The sequence below is a fragment of the Gnatocerus cornutus genome, chromosome 1 (assembly GCF_029298725.1).
Source record: "Gnatocerus cornutus isolate USDA-ARS CGAHR chromosome 1, icGnaCorn1.1, whole genome shotgun sequence".
In the NCBI taxonomy this organism is placed as follows: Eukaryota; Metazoa; Arthropoda; class Insecta; order Coleoptera; family Tenebrionidae; genus Gnatocerus; species Gnatocerus cornutus.
In genome coordinates, this window is record NC_142233.1 from 14,778,194 (window position 1) to 14,804,562 (window position 26,369).

Below are 26,369 nucleotides of genomic sequence, written 5' to 3' on the forward strand. Positions count from 1 at the left end.
CACTTTTACAATTTTTGTGATTTAGCGATGGAATTTGGATGCAGTACTGTCCTCGATATTCTTATTAACTGTGCTAAATTTTGAATTCTTAGGGCCAAAAACAGGTATAAATAAATTTCATCTTGCGGATGAACCGGAATTTTCAAAAAATTTGTATTGAATACCGTAACTTTGTTAGTTTTGGGAATATTACAGTGAAATTTGGACATTTTACCACTGAAGACATACCTTGTAGCTGTGCCGAATTACAACATTCTAAGACAAGAAAAACCAATTTAAAAAATTTCAAAAAATCCAAAATTCTGTAATTCCGGCAATTTTCAAGTAACGATGATGAAATTTTGACGCGACATTACGCTGAATTTTCTTATTAACTGTCTTAAACGTCGAATTCTTAAGACGACGGAGGAAATCTAAAAAGTGAAATGTTTCGAACAAGCAGAAATTTTCCAAAATTTGGTGTTAGATACCGTAACTTTAGTAATTTTGACGCCTTTTCGATAAAATTTAGACGTGTTACTTCGATAGACACCCTTCGAAATTGTATGAAATTACAACCAGCTAGAACTTTTTTTTTATTTCCCAGACGAACAAGAATTTTCCAAAATTTCATAAAACCCAAAATGAAAATAGAAAATACACTGGACAATTAAATAAATTTATATTTACTTCTCTATGTATATACAAAACTCAAATTTATAAATATTGCATAATTTTCCTTGTCATGAATACAAAATTTTTGGTCATTTCAATTGCCTCAAGAAGTGTCAGTCTTACTGCTTGACCGGTTGGACGGAACTAGCTCTACTACTCTCCACATTATCAATGAAAGAAGTCAGCATGCCCTCCACTTCCGAGACGGCATGCTTCAAATGGTCGTTGTCGATGGTACCCAAAGACTCTGCAAAAGAGAAATTTCAAGTTGCGGTTGCGTCAAACCAATACTGACCATCCAACGTGAAGTTATTCGCCAAAATCTGCTGCAACTTCGCCAAGGCGTCATCCAAGTCGTTGTGCAACTCCCGCACAGGCGAGTTCCTCACCACCGCCTCGGTACCGCTCTTGGAACTCGTCGGCTGATCCTTGATCCAGGTGCTCATGTCGTTCATTGAGTACGACTCGCGAGTCTCTTCAGGAAGAAACAGCGGCTTATGGACCTCCGACCGCTCCATACTCTCTGACGTTTGTATGATGGGACTAAGGAAATTCTCCACGTTCGGTCGTTTGCAGTACTTCACCACGCCGACCATTGGGGTGGATTCCAGGGCGGTTTTTGGGGGTTGAAGGCATTCTCGCAGCGACTTTAGCTTGCGGATTTGGGCGGTCACTTCCACTTTGTGCTCTTCGAGGTACTTGCGGATTTCTTTTTCGGTGTAGCTGCCGAAGAGGATCTTGTGTAGTTCTCTGGAAAGTTGGGGTGTTAGTGGAAATCGAGTGAAAATTGGGGGTACAAACCGGTTTTGCATCTCTAGTTGTCTTATGATGTTCTGGAGCTGGATTTGGGGCGAGCTGTATAAGTCGGGGGCGGGGAAGCCGGGGGTGGCGGGTTTCAGGAAGTCTTTGTCGGAGCTGGAAATACACGTTTTGTTCAAATCTAAGAATGAGGAAGAATTAAAGAAAGTTTTAAGAGACAAAAAAAATAAAATAATAAAAAATTAAAAAAGTTTTTGTTTTTTTGACCGCCCCTTGTAAAGTAATTGATCTATTGATCTGAGATTTGGCCAGTTGATAGATCTCGAGCTGCTCTTTCGATTGGTGTATAATACATAAATATTAAAAGACGTTTTCACCCCGAAAAAATTACCCCAAAATGACCCTTTGAAAACTTCTATCGTTAAATTTCTCGTTTATTTGTGAAGCAAACGGCTCATTTTCGAAATGTTTAATGCTCAATATCTCCGGAACTGCGACAAATAGAAATATGCGATTTTCGTTTTTCCTGCACTTTATTGTTTAGAATTCAGCTTGAGATATCCAAAATCCAATAGTAAATTTTTTCAAAAAAAAAATTAAAATAAAAATCTAACTCAAACGCTGAAAAAAAATTGAATTTTTGTTTTTTAACCGCCCCTCGTAGACTACTTAACCTATTGATTTAAGATTTGGCCAATTGAGAAATCGTGAAATGCTCTTTCGATTGATGTACAACACAAAAATATTCAAGGTCGTTTTCAATTCTCACTAGAGAGATAAAATTTTGAAGTTCCGGAATATTCGGTGCTCCATATCCCCAGAACTACGACAGATGAAAAGATGCGGTTTTCGCAGTCGTTTTTCACGCATTTTGGGGGTTGGAATCCACTCTCAAATTTTGAAAATCCGATGGTCAATTTTTACCGAAAAATAAAAAATTAAATTCAAACGACGAAAAAAGAATGTATTTGTTTTTTTGACCGCCCCTTGTAAAGTAATTGATCTATCAATCTGAGATTTGGCCAGTTGATAGATCACGAGCTGCTCTTTCGATTGGTGTATAATACAAAAATATTAAACGACGTTTTCACCCCGAAAAAATTATCCCAAAATGACCCTTTGAAAACTTCTTTCGGTCAATTTCTCGCTTGTTTGTGAAGCAAACTTAATTTATTATGGCTCATTTTACGCAGCATTTCACGCATAATCCAAAAATGTGCCGAAAATCCAGCATCGACAACAAATGACTGAGTTATAGCCTATTAAAATTTCGAATGGTTGATTTTCATTTTCGAAATGTTTAATGCTCAGTATCTCCGGAACTGCGACATATAGAATATGTGATTTTCGTTTTTCCTGCACTTTATTGCTTATAATTCAGCTTTAGATATCCAAAATTTAATAGTAAATTTTTTCAAAAAAAAAATCCATCTCAAACACAGAAAAAAAATGAATTTTTGTTTTTTGACCGCCCCTCATAGACTACTTAACCTATCGATTTGAGATTTTGCCAATTGAGAAATCGTGAAATGCTCTTTCGATTGATGTACAACACAAAAATATTCAAGGTGGTTTTCAATTCTCACTAGAGGGCTAAAATTTTGAAGTTCCGGAATATTCGGTGCTCTATATCTCCGGAACTACGACAGATGGAAAAATGCGGTTTTCGCAGTCGTTTTTCACGCATTTTGGGGGTTGGAATCCTCTCTCAAATTTCCAAAATCCGATGGTCAATTTTTGCCCAAAAATAAAAAATCAAATTCAAACGACGAAAAAATTTTGTTTGTTTTTTGACCGCCCCTCGTAAACCATTTGACTTACCGATCTAATATTTGGACAGTTGATAGATCACGAGCTGCTCTTTGGATTGGTGCATAATACAAAAATATTAAACGACGTTTTCACCCCCGAAAAAGTTCTTAAAAAATTACTTAAAATTTTATCAATTGATCGTTTATTTGTGAACTTAATTTATTATGACTCATTTTCAATTTATCATTCGACAACAAATGATTGAGTTATAGCCGATTAAAATTTCGAATGGTTGATTTTCATTTTCGAAATTTTTAATGCTCAATATCTTCGGAACTGCGGCAGATTGAAATATGCGATTTTTGTTTTTCCCGTTCTTTATTGGTTAGAATCCGCCTTCAGATATTCAAAATTCAATTGTAGATTTTTCACAAAAAAAAAAAAAAAATCTAACTCACGCTGAAAAAATTGAATTTTTGTTTTTTGACTACCCCTCGTAGACCTTAACCTATCGATTTGAGATTTGGCCAATTGAGAAATCGTGAAATTCATTTTGGGGGTTGAAATCCACTCATAAATTTCCAAAATCCGGTGGTCAATTTTTGCCAAAAAACAAAAAATCAAATCAAATTTTTTGACCGCCCCTCGTAAACCACTTGACTTACCGATCTGATATTTGGACAGTTGATAGATCTCGAGCTGATCTTTCGATTGGTGTACAATAAAAAATATTAAACTTCGATATCACCACAAAATTGAGAAATTACCATCAAAAGATCCTACCTGAAAACTTATTTCGGTCAATGTCTCGCTTATTTGTGAGGCAAACGTAAATTTTTAGTACTCATTGGACGCAGAATTTCACACAGAATCTAAAACTGTCCCAAAAATCCGCGTATCACAACAAATAACGGAGTTAGACCTGATTAACAAATCGGATGGTTGATTTTCATTTTCGAAATTCTCAATGCTCAATTCTCTCAGATAGAAATATGCTGTTTTCGATTTTCGTTTATCTCGCTCTTTTTGCTTAGAATCCGCCACCAGATATCCAAAATTCAATGATCAATTTCTTGACCCCCCGATCTGATATTCAGCCCATTGATAGATCTCAAACTGCTCTTCCGATTGGTGTACAACGCAAAAATATTAAGCAAATTCAATTTATTGGGGTCCATTGTACGCAGATTTTCACGCAGAATCTAAAACTGTGCTAATTTTTCCTGTACGTTAACAAGCAACTGAATTATAACCAATCAAAATTTTGGATTGTCAAAAAATTCCGACTAAAACGACAAAAAAAAATTGAATTTTTAATTTTTTGACCACCCTTCGTAAACTACTTGATTTATCGATTTGAGATTTGGCCTGTTGAAAAAGCTCGAAATCCTCTTTCGATTAATGTATCACACAAAAATATTCAAGGTCGTTTTCGCCCCCCGAAAGTTCCCTAAAAATGACTAAATATGTTCCCTAAAGTTATTAGTACTCATTTAACGCAGAATTTAAGGCAGAATCCAAAAACTGTGCCGAGTACGATAACAAATAACTGAGTCATAGACAATTGAAGTTTCGAATGGTTCTTTATTTTAAAATTTTCAAATATGCGTTTTTCGATTTTCGTTTTTTCCCGTATTTTTTTGCTTAGAATCCGCCATCAAATTTCGAAAATTCAACAGTAATTTTTTTTTAAATAAAAAATTTCCGACCTAAACTAAAAAAAAATTGGTTTTTGACCCTCTGATCTGATATTTGACCAGTTGATACATTGATTGGTCGACAGACAGAATCGCAATTGTTTTTACCGCGTTTTTTGCTTATAATCCGTTTTAAAATTTCCATAATTCGATAGCCATTTCTTCCAAAAAATAAAAAATTCCGACCCAAAGATGAAAAAAAAAAATTATTTTTGACTGTCCCTCGTGAACTACTTGACCTACTAAACTAAGATTTGACCAGTTGATCGATCTCGAGCACCTCCTTCCATTGATGTATAATACAAAAATCTCCAACGTCCTTTTCACCCCAAAAAGTCTCTTAAAAATTATCCGCTAAAAACCTAATTCGGTCAATGTTCGTTTATTTGTGAAGCAAACTCCAGTTATTGCTGCTCATTTTACGAAGAATTTCACGCGGAATCCAAAACTGGTCCAACAATTTCCGTACGTCAAAAACTAACTGAATTAGAAGCGATTGAAATTTCGAGTTGTCGCCTATTCGGTCATCGATATCTCCAGAACTACGTCAGATAGAAAGACGCGGTTTTCACCACCGTTTTTCTCCCCCTTTTGTTGTTAAGAATCCGTTCTACACATCCCGAATTCGCCGACTTAATAAGAATAATTTAAACTGATGGTACTCATTTAACGCAGAATTTCACGCAGAATCCAAACCCGACCTTACCTAGCACATTTGGTATCAGCCACATTAACAGTCTCGTTCAACTTCGTAGAACACGGCATTAGTCTACACAACTTCTTTATAAACTTAAAATTGAACTCTCTGTTGGTACCCTAAAAAAACACCTCAATTTTCCCCAAAACCAGAAACTCCACTCCTTTAACTTACAAGTGAAGTATAGTACTCCCTCATTGAATGCGACAATTTATGGGAATTATTAACAGAACCAGTGAGGAAGCAGTGCTGGCACTGAGTATACTTTGAACACTTCATGCATCTGTACAAGAGCCCCAGGAGAGGACTTGTCTTGCAGGTTGAACACTTCACGTGGTGGACGGTCAGTTCACAGGACTTTATTCTGGAGAGGATGGGAATCCAGGAGAGCAACTGTGGCGCTTGTTCTAGCCAAGAGATAAAGGTGTTCTCACAAAGACCTACGAGTCCAGGAGACTAAAAGAATGAAATTAATGAAGATATTTGAAGAGGTTCTTCATATTTACATTACTAAAACAGTGGTCAATGGTGGAGTTGATGAGATGCTGCCCAAAACTAACATCTTCGTGCATGAAGACGAAGATTTCCACTAGCTTGGATAACAGCCCTTGTAACTTCAGTCTGGTGATGCAATTATTATGATCAGCGCACAAAGAATAAATCAAATTGTGCAACTCGTTCAATTCGCAATCAGACAATAGAGCTAGCGCCAGTTTGGTTGAGGAAACTTGCACCACCACTTGCCTCTCCCTGGAAAAGAACAAACTTACAATCACATGTGGAGTGGAAAGTGAAACTGATGTTTACATAACAAGTACGAAAAGTGACCAATTTCGCACGAGTGTGAATTATTAACTAGAGGAATAAGAGCAAGTAAAGAAACTAGATAAACTAGAAAATCTAGACAGACTAATGAAACTAGAGAAATAAGAGCAAGTAGAGAAACTTGAAAAACTAAAGAAACTAGAGAAAAAAGCACGTAGAGAAACTAGAAGAACTAGATAAATTGAAGTTATATAAACCAGAGAAACTAGAGAAATAAAAGCAAGTAAAGAAACAAGAGAGCCAAGATAAGCTAGATAAACTATAAAAAATAAAGAATTTAAAAATACTAGAGAAATTATAAAACCTAATATAAAACAGAAAACTAGAGAAATAAAAGAAAGTAGAGAAACTTGAAAAATAAGAAAAACAAGAAAAACAAAAAAATCTAGAGAAACTAGAAAACCGACATAAACTAGAAAAACTGGAAAAACTTGAGAAATTATAGAAGCTGTGTATATGTATAAAACAAAGAAACTAGAGAACTAAAGGCAAGTAGAGAAACTTGAGAAACTAGAAAAATCAGAGAAATTAGACCAACTTGAAAAACTAGAGAAACTAAAAAAATTAAAAAAATTAGAGAAAATAGAAAAACTAAAAAAACTACAGAACCTAGAAAAACGAGATAAACTAGAAAAATTAATAAATCCAGAGACACAATGCAAGTAGAGAAACTAAAGAAACTAGACAGACTATAGAAACTAGATACTAGATAGACTAAAAAAACTAGAGACGCTAGAGACATAAAAACAAGCAGAAAAAATTGAGAAACCGTAGAAAGTCGAAAAACTAAACAAATTAGAGACACTAGAGAAACTATAGAAACTAGATAAACTAGAAAAGCTGGGCAGACTATAAAGACTAGATAGACTAATAAAACTAGAAAAATAAGAGCAAGTAGAGAAAATTGAAAAAGTAGAGAAACTAGAAAAACTAAAGAAACTAGAGAAACAAGAGCAAGTAGCGAAACTAGAAGAAGTAGATAAATTATTATTGAAGTTATATAAACCAGAGAAACTAAAGAAATAAAAGCAAGAAAAGAAATAAGAGTGCCAAGAAAAGCTAAATACTTTTAAAGATACTAGAGAAATTATAAAACCTGTATAAAATAGAAAAACTAGACAAATAAAAAAAAGTAGAGAAACTTGAAAAATAAGAAAAACAAGAGAAAGTATAGCAACTAGAAAACCGACATAAATTAGAAAAACTGGAAAAATTAGAGAAATTATAGAAGCTGTGTATATAAAGAAGAAAAACTAGAGAAATAAAAGTAAGTATAAAAAACTGAGAAACAAGAGAAACCAGAGAAACTAGAAACGGGAGATAATCTAGAGGAACTAGAAAATCTAGAGACACAAGAGCAAGTAGAGAAGCTAGAGAAACTAAAGAAACAAGAGAAACCAAAGAAACAAGAGAAGCCAAAGAAGCTAAAAATATAAACCAATATTAATTTGGATCAAACGGCCAGAAAATGATCTTTTGGAAGTGTAATAAATGTTTGCATAACAAGTACGGAAAGTGACCAATTTCGTACGAGTGTGAATTATTAAAATTTTGCTATCAAATTTTCAAATTATCAATTTTGGAAACTTTCGATTTTTGAATTTTTAGAGTTTGGGCCTAAAATTCTCATTTTATTATTTAAACTTTCTTAATTTTGGTTCAGTTTTGTATAATTATTAAAGAAACCAAAGATACGAAAAAATCAACTAATCTAGAATAAGTAGAAAAACTAGATAAACGAGAGCAAATAGAAAAACTAAAGAAACTAGAGCAACTAGACAGACTATAGAAACTAGATACTACTTAGACTGAAAAAACTAGAGAAGCTAGAGACATAAAAACAAGCAGAAAAAATTGAGAAACCGGAGAAAGTAGATAAACTAAATAAATTAGAGAAACTAGAGAAACAAAAGTGAGTACAAAAACTAGAGAAACATAAGAAACTAGAAAAGCTAGAGTAACTAGAGAATTAAAAAGTACCAGAAAAACTTGAAAAACTAAAAAAGCTAGAGAAGCTAAACAAACTAAAGAATTTAGAGATACTAGAGAAACTATAGAAACTAGATAATAGATATATTAAAAATAACTGGAAAAACTAGAGAAATAAGAGCAAGTAGAGAAACTAGAAGAACTAGATAAATTAAAGTTATATAAACCAGAGAAACTAGAGAAATAAAAGCAAGTAAAGAAACAAGAGACCCAAGATAAGCTAGATAAACTAAAAAAAATAAAGAATTTAAAGATTCTAGAGCAATTATAGAAGCTAAATAAAACAAGAGAAACTAAAAAATCTAGAAAAACTAGAAAAACTAAAAAAACCCACATAAACTAGAAAAACTGGAAAAACTAGAGAAATTATAGAAGCTGTGTGTACGTATAAAACGAAGAAACTAGAGAAATAAAAGCAAGTAGAGAAACTTGAGAAACTAGAAAAATCAGAGAAATAAGATCAACTTGAAAAACTACAGAAACTAGAAAAAATAAAGAAATCAGAAAAAATAGAAAAACTAAAACAACTAGAGAAACTAGAAAAACCAGATAAACTAAAAAAACTAGTAAATCTAGAGACAGAAGAGCAAGTAGAGCTAGAGAAACTAAAGAAACAAAAGAAACTAGAGAAATCAAAGAAGCTAAAGATATAAACCAATATTAATTTGGATCACAAGGCCAGAAAGTGACCAATTTCGTACGAGTGTGAATTATTAAAATTTTGCTGTCGAATTTTCAAATTATCAATTTTGGAAACTTTAGATTTTTGAATTTTTAGAGTTTGGGCCTAAAATTCTCATTTAATTATTTAAACTTTCTTAATTTTGGTTCAATTTTGTATTATTATTAAAGAAACCAAAGATACGAAAAAAAATCAACTAAACTAGAATAAGTAGAAAAACTAGAGAAACTAGAATTACTCGCAGAGCTACATAAACTAGAAAAACTAGATAAACGAGAGCAAGTAGAAAAACTAAAGAAACTAGAGAAACTACATAGACTGAAAAAACTAAAGAAACTAGAGACATAAAAACAAGCAGCAAAAATTGAGAAACCGGGGAAACTAGAAAAACTAAATAAATTAGAGAAACTAGAGAAACAAAAGCGAGTACAGAAACTAGAGAAGCATAAGAAACTAGAAAAGCTAGAGTAACTAGAGAAGTAAAAGATACCAGAAAAACTTGAGAAACTAGAGAAACTAGAAAAGCTAGAGAAGCTAGATAAACTAAAGAATTTAAAGATACTAGAGAAACTATAGAAACTAGATACTAGATATACTAAAATAACTAGAGAAACTAGAGAAAAAAGAGCAAGTAAAGAAACTAAATAATCTAGAAAAGCTGGACAAACTATAAAAACTAGATAGAGTAATAAAACTAGAGAAATTAGAGCAAGTAGAGAAACTAGAAGAAGCAGATAAATTATTATTGACGTTATATAAACCAGAGAAACTAAAGAAATAAAAGCAAGAAAAGAAACAAGAGAGCCAAGAAAAGCTAGATAAAATAGAAAAAATAAAATAATTAAAGTATACGTATAAAAGATACTAGAGAAATTATAAAAGCTATATAAAACAGAGAAACTAGAGAAATAAAAGAAAGTAGAGAAACTTGAAAAATAAGAAAAACAAGAGAAACTAAAAAATCTAGAGAATCTAGAGCAACTAGAAAACCGACATAAATTAGAAAAACCGGAAAAACTAGAGAAGTTATAGAAGCTGTGTATATAAAATAGAAAAACTAGAGTAATAAAAACAAGTAGAGAAAACTGAGAAACAAGAGAAACTAGAAAAGGGAGATAATCTAGAGGAACTAGAAAATCTAGAGACACAAGAGCAAGTAGAGAAGCTAGAGAAACTAGACAAACCAACGAAATGAGAGAACCCAAAGACACTAAAGATATAAACCAATATTAATTTGGATCATAAGGCCGGAAAACGCTCTTTTGGAAGTGCAAACTTACTTATCATAGATATTGTAGAGAAAATTCTGCATTAACTCCACTGCAAGGTCAACATCAAAGTCCTTCTGATTGTGCTTTGCAGCGGCGAAGAAGATGTCGTACAAAACCGCCTCCATGTCATAACTCTCTAAACAAAGCGTGCTTTCATTTGCTCCCAGTTGGTGCTTGGTGAAGACCCCCAAAACGATGCGCAAAGAGACATCTTCCATGAAGAGCACCTTCTGCAGAGCTCGCAGTTTTAGAGCCACTCTGTATTTAGAGTACTTCACGTAATTGCAATCGTCAATTGCATGTTGCACTTCCAGGAATTTCGGGTGGTCCCATTGCCTCTGTTGAGTCTGTTCACTAAAAATTAACGAAAAACAAAATTTACTTACGGTTTAGTTATTAAGAAAACAACTTACTTGAAATACAGCGGAAATCCGGCGTCGTTTTCTAACTTCTTCCAGGGCGCCTGCATTATTTACACTTCTGTATTGATAAATCAACTGTTAAAGAATTTTTAAAGTCATTGATATCGCTATCGGAACGGCTCGAAGTCCGGAAATTCCAACGGTTTTTGATTGTTTACACTTGTCTTTGTCTTCTTTCCACTTGTTGCGCTGAAGATTCATCATTTCGCGTCTTTCTTCAAACAGGTGATTTAAAGCCGGAGTGCGTTCGGAAGAAGTTGAAGGTCGCCCACGATGCGCAATGGTTGTTCATCAAATAAACAGAGAAAGAGTCATGCAAAAAAGGCGAGAAAGTCCCTAGGTGCTGTCACTTTGACAGCTGTGAATTTTGAGGTTATGGGATGACATCTTGCTTGAAGCACGGAGCAAACATAAAGTGTTGTGGTCAAATTATCACAAAAGAAGCTTTTTGTTGAATTACAAAATGGCTGCTTGTTGTCTGAAGTTCTTTCAGCAACATTTTCACTAAATTTTGACAGTGACAGCGTCAAAATGCTTAAAATGCGTAAAAAACGGTTGGTGTAATCAAAGACATGACTCGTAATTTTAAATTTGAACCAAAATGGACATTAATTTACAGTTTTACACTTTTTGTTTGTCAAAAAACCTACAGTTTGCTGGCAAAATAGCGCCAGAGGCAGTTCTAGTAATGCTTGCGGAAATCCAGCACATTAGACTTAAAAAAGACAATCACAGATGCTAATTGTCAAACTGATTATAAAAATATAGCTCGCTTCGCTCGCTCCCAAATGACAGTCCGGACAGTTTACAGCAATAAAATTCGTTTCGTTAACAAAAGACAGGCGCTCAGTTGGTAACGCGCGGTAATTCGCGGAAATACAGCATGATAGTTACCGAGCCCATTCGTAGGCAATGCTAACAGAAATACAGCTCGCAAAAGACGTCAGAGCAGATTCTGGTAAAAACAATTGGCGGAAATAAAGCCATTACAAAATTTGTAAATAGGCATGTAATGCAGGGCACGGAAATTCAGCTCGCTTTGCTTGCAAAACACAGGCTCGTGTACAACAAGAAACACAATTTGTTTTACTCGCAAAAGACCGTCAAAGGCGATCATAGTAATACAGGATGACTTGCGGAAATACGTTCAAAAAGATAGTCACAGGCACCATTGGTAACGTCAGAAAATTTACAAAAACAGGCGATTCTGGTAAAGGCGGCTTGCGGAAATACAGCTCGTTCTGCTCGCAAAAGACAATCAGACTTAATTTGCGGAAATACAAATCATTACTTTTGAATACGACAGTCAGTACAGGCGGCATTTGTAGGTAATGCCGACAGATTATTGAAATACAGCTCGCTTCGCTTGCCAAAAACAGTCATAGCAGATTCCAGTAAAAGCAATTGGCGGAAATACAGGTCAGTACGCAATTTGTATAAGGATGTCGTACAGGTTAGGGAAATACAGCTCACTTTGCTCGCCAAAGACAGTCACAAGCTCTTTAAGTAACTCCGCAGGCAATTAAACGAAATACAATTTGTTTTAGGCGCAAACGACAGTTGAAGGCGATTTTCGCAGAAATACAAATAATTACTCTTGAAATTAACAGTCATATTTGTAAGTAATGCCAACAGGTTACCAAAATACAATTTTTTTGCTCGCAAAAGAAAGTAAGAGGCGGTTGTGGTACCGGAAATACACTTGAAAATAGCAGTTACAGGCGCCATTTGAAGACATTACTAAAAAATTACGGAAATACAGCTCGCAAAAGACAGTCAGAGGCGCCATTCATACTTTTGAATAAGACAGTTAATTACAGGCGCCCTTTGTAGGTAATACCGACAAATTCTCTTGCCAAAGACAGTCATAGAAAAGAAATACAACTCACTACGTTACTGTAAATAATACCGTACAGATTATGGCGATACAGTTCGCTTTGTCGCAAAAGACAGTGATTGGTAATGCCGGACAGTTTACTGGAATACAAATCGTTTCGCTTGCAAAACATAGTCAGAAGCGCAATTGGTAACATACAAGTATTTGTGGAAATACAAATCATTATTCTTAAAAAAGACAGTCACAAGATAATGTGGACAGATTACAGAAATACTAATGCTCGCTAAAGACAGTCAGAAGCGATAAGTAAAGGCGACTAACGGAAATACAGATCAGTATGTCATTTGTCGGTACAGTAATACACTCACAGACGCCATTGATCACGCTGAAAAGTTTACTAAAATACAATTCATTTCGCTTGCAAAAGACTGTAAAGCCGATTCTGGTAAAACAGGATGACTTGGGGAAATACAGCTCGCTTTGTCGCAAAACGCAATCCTAGGCGCCATTAGTAACGCCGGATAGTTTCTTGAAATACAATTCAATTTGCTTGCAAATGACAATTATAGTAGAGGCAACTTGTAATGCACAGCTATTTGCGGAAATACTTACAAATCATTACTATTAAAAAAGAGAGTCATAAGTGTCTTTGCAGGAAATGCCAACAAGTTACCGAAAAATAGCTCGCTTCACTCGCTCGCAAATGATAGTCACAGGCAACTTTTGAAGGCAACGTCGAAAAATTACCGAATTACCGCTCGTTTCGCTCGCAAAAGACAAAATGAGACGATTCTGGTAAGAGCAACTTGCGGAAATACAGCTCACAACGTCGTTTAAGGTAATTCAGTACAAGTTACGGAAATACAGCTCGTTTTGCTCACGAAAACAGTGAGAGGCGACATGCGGAAATACAACTCATTACGTCATTTGTTGGTAATTCCGTACAGGTTGCGGAAATACCGCTCGTTTTGCTTACAAATGTAAATCAGAAGCTCTGTTAGTAACGCCTGACTAAACTAGAATAAGTAGGAAAACTAGAGAAACTAGAATTACTCGTAAAGCTACATAAACGAGAGTAAGTAGAGAAACTAAAGAAACTAGGGAAACTAGACTATAGAAATTAGATACTACATAGACTGAAAAAACTAGAGAAGCTAGAGACATAAAAACAAGCAGAAAAAATTAAGAAACCGGGGAAACTAGAGAAACAAAAACGAGTATAGAAACTAGAGAAACATAAAAAACTAAAAATGCTAGAGTAAGAAAAACTTGAGAAATTAGAAAAACTAGAAAAGCTAGATAAACTAAAGAATATAAAGATACTAGAGAAACTATAGAAACTAGATACGAGATATACTAAAAATATACTAAAAGTAATACAGAAACTAGAGAAATAAAAGCAAGTAGAGAAACTTGAAAAACTTGAGAAACTAGAGAAACAAGAGCAAGTAGAGAAACTAGAAGAAGTAGATAAATTATTATTATTATTATTATTATTATTATTATTATATAGAACAACTTGCGGAAATACAGCTCACAACGTCGTTTGTAGGTAATTCCGTTCAAGTTACGGAAATACAGCTCGTTTTGCTTGCAAATGAAAATGAGAAGTTTTGTTAGTAACACCTGACAGTTTGCCAAAAAAGTAATGATAAAGAAAACGGAAATATTTATTAGCTTTAACGAAGAAGAAAATGAAGAAAGTTTTATTTGTTAGATCAAGAAGACATCTTCTGTAGAAATAATAAAAAGAATCGTAATGTGGATTCAATGAAGTTGCGCCATTTTTTTTCTGATACAAATAATAATAAAAAGAAGCCAGAAAATAGAAGATTTTGGGGGAAAAGACCTCAAAAGTGTGCTGATCGAAGAAAATATGGAAGAAAAGCAAGAAAATCTGAAGATGAATAGTTTGCTGAGGAAATTAAAAGAGGTACGAAGAAAAGAGTTGTAAAATAATGAAAAAAACAAAAAAGGGAGAAAAATAAACAAAACAAAAACATAGAAAAAAAAAGAAAAAATAAAACCACAAAAGAAGATTTAGAAAAACCTTTTTATTTGTAAACAGCAGAAAACTCATAGCAGTCGTTGACCAAATCAATACTAAGGAAGCTAAAAGTTCACAAAATTGAAGATAAAGATAAGTAAGAATAAAAGAGAAAATCAATTGGATGGGAAAAAATCCACGAAAACAAGACAGAAGAATGCTAAAACAAAATGAGTAATTAAAACGAATACGCATTAACTACAGAAAACTGAAGAAAAACTGAAAAAAAAAAGAAAATAGAGAATAAAAAGAAGAAGAAGAAAAAGAGTAGTAAAACAAACATCTTAAAACAGACTTAAACAGCACGTCAAACAAGAAAATAAAGAGCAAAAAAATATAAGTAAAAAAACAGAGAAAAGAAGACAAAGTGAAGACGACGAGATGGTACTTCTGATTCACCAATTTGATTCTTTGGAAGCATTTGACAAAAACGTAGTAAAAATATAAAACCAGTCAAGGTCTAGTGCTCGCTTCCGGTACATAAAGAATTTCCAGAACATCAGTTCTCAGTACTTCCATTACCACATTCGTTGGCCTTTATCACACCAAGCGGGATTTCATCCAGATAATCACTATCGCGGTTCTCAAAGGTCAAAAGGTCACAAAAAGAGTTTAAAATTTTCAGTAGACCAAATAATTACTCAACGACCGACAGTTAAAACTCATTTACTTTATAACAAATTTATTTGCAAATTAAAGTTAATCGTACTCGATGCAAACGCCCGCTTAAATAACAAATTCCCTTGACGTCACGTTCGCGTATTTTCCACCTATTCCAAGTTGTTGTTATAAACAACGAGTTTTGCACTGAATGACAGTCACTTCAGCGATGATGTCCACGCAACAACTCTTGTGGTGGTAAAATCTCTTCACTCAATAATTTCGCCAATTATAACAATCTTTGTTTTAGTTTTTTTACCGTTTTCGCAGCCTTCTTCTGCTCAACTTCTGCCTGCTATGAAGACGAGCTCTACGTGATCCGAAGCCGAGCGTACTCTGACTTAGTGGTAGATGGCACCAACTCCTCGAGTATCTCAGTCCAATTCTTCACGAACTCCACCGGTCAACTCTGGAGTTTCGAAAGAGGGAGCAAAGCCGGACTGTTTTACATCACCAACAATCGTACAGGGTGAGCAAAAGAAATTCAAATTTTTATATAAAAAAGTAATAACACCCACTTCTATCTTCCAGGAAAGTGTTGGACGTTCAAGCAACCGAAAAAGAGCTAGTTTTAGCAGCTAAAGAAAAAAAAGATGTAAAAAGACAACAGTGGAGTCTGAGAATGGACGGAAGAATTGTTAACAGCGAAAGTGGACGGAATTTTGATATTCGGGGCGCGAAGTTCTTCCCGGGGACTCCTGTGATTGCGTGGACGGAAAACGGGAATGCGGCGCAGGAATTCCTGTGGGAGAAGGTCCAGGGGGAGGAAGAAGCGGAAGCTAATCCTTAAAGTGAATAAATCAATTTTTAATACCTATGTATACTGTAATTACTAAATTTGTGACTTTAAATATATTGATTAATTTTTAATTCGCAGTTCTGACAGTTTAATAGCTATAGCAATTAAATGTAGAGAGGTTACTACTATTTAGTTGTGTATTAATTCCTGCAAAAACTCTAATTTTAGAAATTTTCATTTTCAAAGGGAAACGAAAATCTCCAATATTTTTTATAAAATGCGTAATTCTGATAATTTTAGTGCTATAGCAATCAGATTTGGAGAGTTTACTGCTTTTAAGTTGTTTATTAACTCCAGAAAAAAGTCAAATTTATAGAGCAAAAAACACAAATTTCAGAAGTCCTCTTTTTTTTAAAAGAAAACAAAAATTTCCAATATTTTTTATTAAAATTCGCAATTCCGATAGTTTTATAGCTATAGCAATTAAATTTGAGGAGGATACTACTTTTTAGTTGTTTATTTACTTCTAATAAATGGTAAATTTATCAACAAAAAACACATTTTAAAAATTTTCTTTTTCAAAAGAAACGAAAATCTCCAATATTTTTTATAAAATTCGTAATTCTCATGATTTTAGTGCTATAGCAATCAGATTTTGGGAGTTTACTGTTTTTAAGTTGTTTATTAAATGAAACAAATATCAAATTTATGGACCGAAAAACACAAATTTCAGAAGTTTTCTTTTTTGAAAGAAGACAAAACTTTCCAATATTTTTATTCAAATTTGCAGTTCTAATAGTTTCATAGCTATAGGAATTATAATTAAGGAATTTACTACTTTGTAGTTGTTTATTCACTTCTAATAACTGCCAAATTTATATAACAAAAAACCCAAATTTTAGATTTTTTTTTTCAATGACAAACTAAATTTCCCAATATTTTTTAACAAAATTCGTAATTCTGATCATTTTAGTGCTATAGCAATCAGATTTGGGGAGTTTTTGGTTTTTAAGTTGTTCATTAACTGAAACAAATGTCAAATTTGTAGACCGAAAAACACAAATCTGAAAAATTTTCTTTTTCAAAAAGAGACAAAAGTTTTCAATATTTTTAATAAAATTCCCAGTTCCGACAGTTTTATAGCTATAGCAATTAAATTTGAAAAGGTTACTACTTTTTAGGTGTTTATTATTTCCTGCAAATGTCAAATTTCTAAAACAAAAATCTCAAATTTTAGAAATTTTCTTTTTCAAAAAAAATTAAAATCTCCAATATTTTTTATAAAATTCGTGGTTCTCATGATTTTAGTGCTATAGCAATCAGATTTGAGAATTTTATTATTTTTAAGTTGTTTATTAACTCAAACAAATGTTAAAGTTATAGACAAAAACACACATTTCAAAAGTTCTCTTTAATAAAAGAGACAAAATTCTCCAATATTTTTTAAAAAATTCGCAGTTCTGACAGTTTTATGGCTACAACAATTAAATTTGGGGAAGTTCCTACTTTTTAGCTGTTTATTAATTCTTGCAAATGTCAAATTTCTAAAACAAAAAACTTAAATTTTAGAAGTTTGACATTTTTTTTTACAAGATAAACAAAAAGCTATATTTAAAAAAAAATCGTCATTCTGATAATTTTAGTGATATAACAATTAGATTTGGAGAGTTTATTGTTTTGAAGATGTTTATTAACTCCAAAAAATGTCAAATTTTTAAAGCAAAAAACATGGGTAGATTTAAGAAGTTTTCATTTTTGAAAGAAAACAAAAATTTCCAATATTTTTTTTTAATTCGCAGTTCTGACAGTTTTATAGCTATAGCAATTAAATTTATAGAGGTTAATAGTTTTTAGTTGTTGACCGATTCCTACAAATGTCAAATTTTTAAAACAAAAACCTCAAATTTTTAGAAAATTTATATTTTAAAGGGAAACTAAATTCTTCAATGTTTTTTAATAAAATTCGTAATTCTGATCATTTTAGTGCTATAGCAATCAGATTTAAGGAGTTTATTGTTTTTTAGTTGTTTAATAACTGAAACAAATGTCAAATTTATAAACCGAAAAACACATCTGAGAAATTGTCTATCTTAAAAGGAGACAAAAATTTCCAATATTTTTATTAAAATTCGCAGTTCTGACAGTTTTATAGCTGTAGCAATTAAATTTGGGGAGATTACTACTTTTTAGTTGTTTATTAATTCTTGCAAATGCCAAATTTATAAAACAAAAAACTCAAATTTTAGAATTTTTTTTCCAATATTTAAAAAAAATGCGTAATTCTGACAATTTTAATGATTTAAAGAGAGATTTAAAGATTTAAGGAGTTTGCTGTTTATTAACTCCAACAAATGTCAAATTTATAAAGAAAAAACAAAAAAGTTTTTTTTTTGATTTTATAATTTTTTTTTATAAAATTAATTTTAGTGCTATAGCAATCAGATTTAGGGAGTTTATTATTTTTAAGTTGTTTATTAACTTCCACAAATGTCAAATTTATAGACCGAAAAACACAAATTTCAGAAATTCTCTTTTTTAAAAAAGACAAAAATCACCAATATTTTAATTAATTAATTCTTATAATTTAAGTGCTTAGCAATCAGATTTAGGAAGTTTAGTGTTGTTAAGTTGTTTATAAATCAAACAAATGTCAAATTTATAAAACAAAAACACAAATTTTAGAATTTTTTTAAACCAAATTAAATTCTCCAATATTTTTTAATAAAACCCATCATTCTTTAGTGCCATAGCAATCAAATTTGGGGAATTTACTGTTTTTAAGCTGCAATAAAAAACCGATGAAATTCTTTAATAAACTTTATATTCTCCTAACATTTGTAAATATAAAAATATTGACTTTACACTAATCCTAATTTGTGGTAAAAAGAGACCCGTGGTCAGTTTTCCAAATTTTTGGCACCTCGACGTCTGGAGCTCGCGAAAGTTGGTCTAGGCTTGTAAAGATCATCACTCGAGTACCGCTGATTGCTCACTAAAACCCACCGATACAGAGTGTTTCAAAACCAAAAACAACATACTTATACTGTTTCGTTTAGCCTTGAGAGGAACCACCGGCTCTTCCTTCTTCCCCAAAGACTTCTCGCTCTCGGCAGGACTCAAAGGCAACGAAAACTTGTCTGAAACTTTTAACAAAAACGTGAGGAAACCGTACAAACAACTCACCATTGTTGCCTTTGTTCCTCTTCAAAACTTTGACTTTTTTGTCAGGAATCAGATGTTTGTTGTTGTTCCTGAGATCGTGGTCGATCTTCCGCTTCGTTGTTGTTTTCTTCTCCTTTTGCTTCTCGATAACTCTGATAAACTCGTTGATAAACAACAGGAATTCGATTTTATCCACGTCTACGTTCTGGAAGAATTTGCAATTTTCCGCGTTCTCGTCATCGAACTCTTCAGCGCGCAGCTTCGCCTCCATGGCATCCCAGTTATCCTGACTGATAACAGTGTTCTGAAGAGGCGACGGCACCACCTCAATCTTCTCTCGCTTCAGATCATCGATCCGATTCTGATTCAAATCGTCGAAGTTGATACTCGCCGACTGAAGAATCGGCGAGTCGAGATTGACACTCGTGAAGCTCAGTTGATTCTTTTTTTCCAACTTCGCCAACTGTTTCCTGATCTTCCTGAGCCTCAACGCCTCCTGCATATTCGACGCGCACTTCGGTTTGAAAACTTTGATCTGAGACTCAGGAGGCGAAATCGTAACTTCTGAGTCTTGCACGTCCGTTGTGATGATCACCGGAGCTTTAGTGGTGCTCTCGTTGTGCTCAGAGTTACCCGTGGAGTTAGTCGAAGTCGCCGCTTCCTGACTTTTCTGATTCTGAGTCGAAGTCTGAGTCTCAGGAGCGGGTTTGCTTGATTGACCGTCATTGGAATCGCGATCGGTGGAGCGACGATCCGTTTTCTTATCCTTGCAGCTGTAGTGATCGTCCTTTTTGTCCTTCTTCTTGTCTTTATCTTTCTTGTATTTATCGGCGTGGGAGTGTTTGTGCGACGAGGAAGACTTGGATTTATCTCGGGAACGCGAGTCTTTGTCTTTGTGGCGGTTCCTATCTTTATCGGATTTCGAGGAGTCTCTTCGTTCTTTGCCGTTTTTGTCTTTGCTGCTGCTGCTGCTGCTGCTACTATGCGAGCCGTGTTTGCTGGAGGTTTTGGTTTTGTCGGTTTTGCTGCTGCTGCTGGTTTTCCGGTCGCGACTCTTATCTTTATCTTTGTCTTTATCTTTGCTGGTGCTGCTGTGGCGCGATCTTGAATCTTTCCGCTCTTTATCGCTCCGACTCTTATGACTGTCGCTGGACTTGGGTTTGGCCTCAGGCTTGCTAATCTTCGCTTTGTGTTCCTCCGCGACTTCCATTTTGCTGTTTTCGTCAGACGTGACGATGGAAAGGCGGCTGTCGGAGCTGTTGCGCGACATTTGCGAGTCTTGTTCTTGTACGACGGGGGCCTTCTCGCTTTGGTTGCTCTCGTGACTCACCAAACCTACTCACACGTGTTATTGTGGCCCCAAATTTACAATCTCACCTGAGAATCCGGATAAGTGCGAATCAACAGAGTTTTCTTCATGGGGGACATAAACAGACTGCTCTTCCAAAGGCTCGAATGGGGGCGACTCATCTTCCTCCGTTTTACTCTCGTCCAGATCCTGGAACGTGTCGGTGCTTTTCTCGTCCTTTTTATCCACAGGCTCGGATTCCGGTGACACCGCCTCCAGATCCTGAGGGAGGAGATCGCACGGCTCATTCTTCGGTTTTTTTATCCCGAGATAATTATAAACGACTTCTTCGACTTTCGGGAGGAAAACTGTGTTGATTTTCGGGTTCACGACTTGATCAACGATGCGCTCAACGCCAGTTTCTAAATACCCCGACCTGGAAAAACTCGTGGATTTGAGGTTATGATAGTCTGGAATCTTACTCGGTGATTTTCTTCCTGAGCATTTCCCGGACTTGGTTTTTGTTCATGTCGGGTCTCCAGGACTGATCCTTCAGGAACCCAGCAACACTTCCCTCGACTCTTTGGCGGAGGTTTTGGTAAGCGGGTTTGGTGTCAACGTCGGCGAAGCACTCTTTGCGGAACTGGTCGAAGATTCCTTGGGCTTTCAACTCGTAGACGATCTTGTCGACGAGGCGCTGATCTCCTGGAAGATAATTGTTGGCGACGACTTCCATGTTGTGATGTTTGTTATTATTTTTGTGGGTGACATTCAAATGACAGGTTGCGGTACCAACCCTGCAAAGTTAAAACACACTAGTTGCTGTCAAAATTAGTTTTATTACGAGAAGTTCAAAGTAAAAACTAAAACTCCAATGAGAAAAAACTCACTAAACGTTCAAGTTAACATTTATAATGTTTGTTATTATTTTTTAAATCATATTGAAAATTTTAATGACACTTTGTGGTACCAATATTACAAGTTAAAGGTCACTAGTCGTCGCCAGAGGGTTTTAAATGCTCAATATCTTCCAAACTAAGATAAATAAAAAGAAACAGTCAGCGCTATAGTTTTTCTCGCGCTTATTTTCTTTAGAATTCGCTCTCAAATATACAAAATTCCATAGTTAATTTTTTCGCAAATAAAATCGACTCAGTGGTTTTTTTTTCTTTTTTGACCGCCACTCGTAAACTAATTGGCCTACCAATCTGAGATTTGGCCAGCTGATAGATCTTAAATTGCTCTTTCGATTGATGCTTAACTCAAAAATATTTAACAGCGTTTTTGCCTCGAACGTATTTCTGGAAAATCATTCTAAAAACACCACTTGAAAACAGTTTTTTATCAAAATCTAGTTTATTTTTGCAGCAAACTTAACTTATCAGTACTCATTTAACGCAGAATCTCACGCTAAATCCAAAACTGTTTTATTTTTTTTCGTACGTTTACAAATAACTGAGTTAAGGTCGATTAAAATTTAGGAAAAAATTTTTGAAAGTTCGGAAATATCTTTGTTCCATATCTCGGAAACTACAACAGATAGAAAGATGTGATTTTTGCCATTGTTTTTCTCGCATTTCGTTTGCTAAAAATCCGTTTTTAGATTTTCCAAAAGTTTAAAATTTTAATTTTTTTAGAAAAAAATTGTGACTAAAACTATGTCAAACTTCTGCGGTCGATATCTCGCTATTTTTGAGTCAAACTTGCAGTTTTTTGGGCTTGCTTAACCCAGAATTTTGCGCAGATTCCAAATCAGGCCTTAAAATTCAGGTTCAGCGACAAATAAGCGAGTTATGGGCGTTTAAATTTTCGGAAATTTGTTTTTTTTTTAATTTTTTAATTTTTTGATGCTCGATATCTTTTAAACTACAACAGATAAAAAGAAACGGTTTCTGTCATTGTTTTTCTCGGGCTTTTAACATAAGTATGTACAAAAAAGTCTTCTTTTTCGGGCGATTTTCTGCTTATTTTTAAAACAAATTAGTGTAATTGGAACTCATTTTACACATCATTTTACATAAATTCTTAATTCAAAGTCGTGAGATTTCTACAGATTGAAGGGCAAATGTTATCAAACTTGCCATTCGTTATTCGATAAAATTTTAAATTTCCAGGTTTTTTAGTTTTTGAGAAAAATGTCGGATAAGTTTATTGTGAACCACCCTGTAGACAATCTATAAAAAATTATAAAAATAAACTGAGAAAGAAACTAAAAACTCTGAAGAAGATCTTAAGAGAAAATAGAAAATTTTAGAAAAATCTACATAATTAACATTAAGACATAATTTAGAAATTTTATAGAAAAACAACAATGCAAAAATTTTGTAAATCTAAATAAAAATCTAAAATAAATTTATGCAAAAAAATTTCAATAAAGAATCCAAAGATGTTGGAGAAATAGATCTAATAATACTGAAGAATTTAGAGAAAATTGAAAAAACCATCTAGAAAAAGTCAAAAAGCTCTAAACATTGGATTTAAAAAATCTGAAGAAGAACGTGAAGAAAATAAAGTGAATAAAATAAAAGATTTATAATGAATTAAAAGAATCTAATAAAGTTAGAAACATTGTAGAAAAAAGGATTTTTAAAAAATCTTGAATAATTAGAAGGAATTTAATAAATTTTACAGCAAATAAGAGAGAATCAAAAAGAAATCTATAGAGAATTTTTTATTAGAAAATGTAAACAGAGTTAAAGAAAATCTGGAGCAAATTTGGAAAATCTAAAAAGAGAGGGCAAAGAAAAAACTTTAGAAAAAAATTTAGAAGACATCTAAAAAGAATATTTTGGTTAAATTTATTAGAATCCGTAAGATTGATAGATGTATAGAAAATTTTGAAAAATCTAAAAAAAAGAGAAGATAATTAATAGAAGGTGAAAAAAGAATTTTTAAAAAATTGAGAGGATGTGAAAACAATTTACGCAAATCTAGAAAAAATCAAAATTTAAAGGAGAATCTAAAAAAATTAATATCTGCAAAATTCGAGATTATGTAAAAAAAACAGAATCTACAGAAAAATTTGAGAAAATCTATAGTTGAAAATAAATTTTAGAAAATCTTGAGAATTCAATAAAAGTCAAAAAGAGATTTGAAAAAAATTCAATAAAGAACTAAAGAAAGATCTAATTAAAATCTACAAAGAACTGAGAGAATATAAAGCAAATCTAAAGAATTATTTTCCCAATCGCCTGGGGCTTCAAACGACCTTAATCCGCCTCTGATTATAATATAATAACGACCACATCGTCACATGGAAATCAATAATTTTTACGAACTAATTTTCCACATAAAGACGCACCAACTCACTGTTAAAAAAATAAAACATTTTCTGAAAAAAAAATTATTAAATTAATCATAAATAAAGTAAATAACAAATTCCAATGACGTCACTTTCGCGTACTTTCCACCTAATCAAACTCATGTTTATAAACACTTCTTTTTGCACCAAACATCAGTTACTACAGCGATGATGTCCACGCAACTCCTCTGGTGGCAAAACTTCTTCATTCCTCACATCCACGACACTTACTTTTAACTGTTTTTTAGCTTCTTCGCCATCTTCGCGAGCTCCTTCCTCTCCACTTCCGCCTCTTCCAACGACGAGCTCTACGTGATTCGAAGCAAAGGCTACACCAACTTGGTGTTGGACGGCAGCGACTCCTCGCAGATCACGATTCAGTATTTCACGAACTCCACCGCTCAGCTGTGGAAATTTGAACGAGGGAGCAAAGCTGGGTTGTTTTACATCACCAACTATAAGACGGGGTGAGTGGAAAACTCTTCAAATTAGTGAGTGAAAATTGAAAATGATTTATTCTTTTTAGGAAAGTGTTGGATCTTCAACCAACTCTAAATAAACTCGTTTTGGTGGCCAGACAAAAAGACAATGTTCATAGACAACAGTGGAGTTTAAGACTGGATGGAAAGATTGTTCACAGTGAAAATGAACGAAATTTTGATGTTAGTGATGGGAGGTTTTTCCCGGGGACTCAGGTGGGCGTGTGGGACAACAATGGGAGTTTAGCGCAGGCGTTCCTGTGGGAGAAGGTTCGGGATGAGGAAGAAGTAGTTCCACAACAATAAATATATAGTGTTTTTATTTTATGGTACTGCCAAACTGCAATAAATGACTTTTTATGATCTGTGTGTTTTTATTTTAAATTCTTAGACTTCTCAATACAGAGGTCTAATTGCAAGACTTGTAGCTCAAATCTTCTTATTTTTTTAGACTTGAACTCATTTTTTATTTATTTTTAAGTTTAGAATCAAAAATTCTCACAAGAAAAGAAAAATTTCGTTAGTCTGTGATTCTAAGAAACTAAGAATCTACGAATCCGGGAGTCTCCCAAGACTTGGAAAATTAAAGAAACTGGGAAATTTGGAGTCTGAATAAGTTGCTTGGAAAACCAACAAATATTGTCAGTGTATTGCTAGTTGCATATAGTAATTTAAGCACAACTTTCAAATAGTGTCGAAAATCGGCACTCGCAGAACAAATTTCCGGGGACGAAGAAATTTCTAAAATTTGTTACTTTTGGTCTAAAATTATTAGATTTGGTTTAGTCTATAAACAGTTTATAAGGAATCTTCTCTAAATTTCATTACAATTAATACGAAATCTACCCGAGTTATTAGAGCCGATAGAACAAAAATTTTAGTTCTCTAAAAAAATGTCTTTTTTTTTTATTTTTAGTTTAAAATTAAAAGATTTTGTGCAGTCCTTAAATTTAAAAAAATTCTAAAATTTGATACTTTTGATCTAAATTTATTTAAAAATGTCAAAAAAACTGTTTTTTTAAAATTTCATTGCAATAGCACAAAAACTGCCAAAATTATAAGCAAAAGAACAAAAATTTAAATTTTTTGTATTTGTCCTCTAAAAAAAATCTAAAATTTGTTACTCTGGGTCAAAAATTATTAGGTTTGGCGTAGTTTATAAACAGATTAAAAATAGTGTTTTCCCTAAATTTCATTGCAGTAGCACGAAAACTGCCAAACTTGCAGGCAAAAAACAAAATTTTCAATAATTTTTTTCGTTCTAAGCAAATAATTTTCTAAAATTTGTTACTTTAGGTCTAAAATTATAAGATTTTGTGCAGTCTATGAACTAATCAAAAGGAGTGTTTTCCTCAAATTTTATTGCAGGAAAACTGCCAGAATTACAGGCCTAATAACAAAAGTTTTTAAATTTTTTTGTTTGCTCATTAAAAAAAATTCTACAATTTGTTACTTTGGGTCTAAAATTAAGAGTTTTGGTGGAGTCTATAAACAGATTAAAAATAGTGTTTTTTTCAAGTTTCATTGAATTAGCATTAGAACTATCACAATTACAGACGAAAACACAAAAATTTCTAAATTGCTTTATTGATTTAAAAAAAAATCCAAAATTTATTACTTTTGCCCAAAAATGATGAGGTTCGTGCTGTTTATAAACAAAAAAAAATGTTTTCCTTAAATTTCATTGCCATAGCACAAAACTGTCATAATTACAGACATAAGAACAAAACATTCTAAATTTTTTCATTTGCTTTCTAAAAAGATTCTAAAATTTGTTATGTACTTTGATTCTAAAATTATGAGAAGTGGCGCAGTCTATAAACAGATTAAAAATAGTGCTTTTTTCAAGTTTCATTGCAATAGCATGAGAACTATTCTAATTACAGGCGAAAAGACAAAATTTCAATTTTTTTAGTGGTTTTCTAAAAAAAATCTAAAATTTGTTACTTTTAGTCAAATATTATAAAATCTTGCGGAGTTCATAAACAGTTCAAAGAGAGTGTCTTCCCCAAATTTCGTTGCAATAGCACGAAAACTGCTAGAATTCTAAGCGTAAGAACAAAAGTTTCTATTTTTTTTTATTTGTTTTAAAAAAAAATAAATAAAAT

At 33.3% G+C, this 26,369-nt stretch overlaps 4 protein-coding genes across 5 annotated transcripts; 2 read left to right on the plus strand and 2 right to left on the minus strand.

Annotated features, from left to right (window-relative positions):
* Positions 1-671: 671 nt before the first annotated feature.
* On the minus strand, positions 672-10,985 carry LOC148180444 (dystrophin-like). Its single transcript, XM_088048813.1, has 8 exons — positions 10,740-10,985; positions 10,336-10,680; positions 6,066-6,309; positions 5,734-6,015; positions 5,569-5,678; positions 1,456-1,569; positions 950-1,404; positions 672-901 (listed from the first exon to the last, which is right to left on the minus strand). Exons 1-8 carry the CDS (start codon positions 10,793-10,795, stop codon positions 774-776), a joined length of 1,734 nt encoding a protein of 577 aa, XP_087904939.1. The 5' UTR covers positions 10,796-10,985; the 3' UTR covers positions 672-773.
* A 4,292-nt stretch (positions 10,986-15,277) lies between these two features.
* On the plus strand, positions 15,278-16,162 carry LOC148180445 (uncharacterized). The gene is made up of 3 exons (XM_088044047.1): positions 15,278-15,490; positions 15,543-15,761; positions 15,824-16,162. Exons 1-3 carry the CDS (start codon positions 15,444-15,446, stop codon positions 16,080-16,082), a joined length of 525 nt encoding a protein of 174 aa, XP_087900173.1. The 5' UTR covers positions 15,278-15,443; the 3' UTR covers positions 16,083-16,162.
* Positions 16,163-18,835: 2,673 nt separating this feature from the next.
* Positions 18,836-21,278, minus strand: LOC148180446 (uncharacterized). 2 transcript variants are annotated; one of them, XM_088047202.1, is made up of 5 exons: positions 20,964-21,278; positions 20,571-20,917; positions 19,215-20,528; positions 19,076-19,174; positions 18,836-19,023 (listed from the first exon to the last, which is right to left on the minus strand). In XM_088047202.1, exons 1-5 carry the CDS (start codon positions 21,215-21,217, stop codon positions 18,929-18,931), a joined length of 2,109 nt encoding a protein of 702 aa, XP_087903328.1. In that variant the 5' UTR covers positions 21,218-21,278; the 3' UTR covers positions 18,836-18,928. The 2 variants fall into 2 exon arrangements, with proteins under 2 accessions (XP_087903328.1, XP_087903319.1); XM_088047193.1 differs by having other exon boundaries at positions 19,070-19,174.
* A 2,618-nt stretch (positions 21,279-23,896) lies between these two features.
* On the plus strand, positions 23,897-24,624 carry LOC148180447 (uncharacterized). Its single transcript, XM_088047217.1, has 3 exons — positions 23,897-23,973; positions 24,031-24,249; positions 24,309-24,624. The coding sequence occupies exons 1-3, from the start codon at positions 23,951-23,953 to the stop codon at positions 24,565-24,567; spliced, it is 501 nt and encodes a 166-aa protein (XP_087903343.1). The 5' UTR covers positions 23,897-23,950; the 3' UTR covers positions 24,568-24,624.
* The last annotated feature ends 1,745 nt before the right edge of the window (positions 24,625-26,369 follow it).

Bases quoted from the DNA above. Each gene is read 5' to 3' on its own strand.
- LOC148180444 (XM_088048813.1), bottom strand. From the start codon at position 10,795: ATGCAGGCGCCCTGGAAGAAGTTAGAAAACGACGCCGGATTTCCGCTG. The intron at 5,679-5,733 runs GTAAGTTAAAGG...GTGTTTTTTTAG, and splicing joins GGGAGTACTATACTTCACTT to GGTACCAACAGAGAGTTCAA. The intron at 1,405-1,455 runs GTTTGTACCCCC...CCAACTTTCCAG, and splicing joins CAACTAGAGATGCAAAACCG to AGAACTACACAAGATCCTCT.
- LOC148180445 (XM_088044047.1), top strand. From the start codon at position 15,444: ATGACAGTCACTTCAGCGATGATGTCCACGCAACAACTCTTGTGGTG. The intron at 15,491-15,542 runs GTAAAATCTCTT...TCTTTGTTTTAG, and splicing joins ACGCAACAACTCTTGTGGTG to TTTTTTTACCGTTTTCGCAG. The intron at 15,762-15,823 runs GTGAGCAAAAGA...TCTATCTTCCAG, and splicing joins ATCACCAACAATCGTACAGG to GAAAGTGTTGGACGTTCAAG.
- LOC148180446 (XM_088047193.1), bottom strand. From the start codon at position 21,217: ATGGAAGTCGTCGCCAACAATTATCTTCCAGGAGATCAGCGCCTCGTC. The intron at 20,918-20,963 runs GTAAGATTCCAG...GAGTTTTTCCAG, and splicing joins CTCAGGAAGAAAATCACCGA to GTCGGGGTATTTAGAAACTG. The intron at 20,529-20,570 runs GTGAGATTGTAA...ACGTGTGAGTAG, and splicing joins GCACTTATCCGGATTCTCAG to GTTTGGTGAGTCACGAGAGC.
- LOC148180447 (XM_088047217.1), top strand. From the start codon at position 23,951: ATGATGTCCACGCAACTCCTCTG. The intron at 23,974-24,030 runs GTGGCAAAACTT...ACTGTTTTTTAG, and splicing joins ATGTCCACGCAACTCCTCTG to CTTCTTCGCCATCTTCGCGA. The intron at 24,250-24,308 runs GTGAGTGGAAAA...TATTCTTTTTAG, and splicing joins ATCACCAACTATAAGACGGG to GAAAGTGTTGGATCTTCAAC.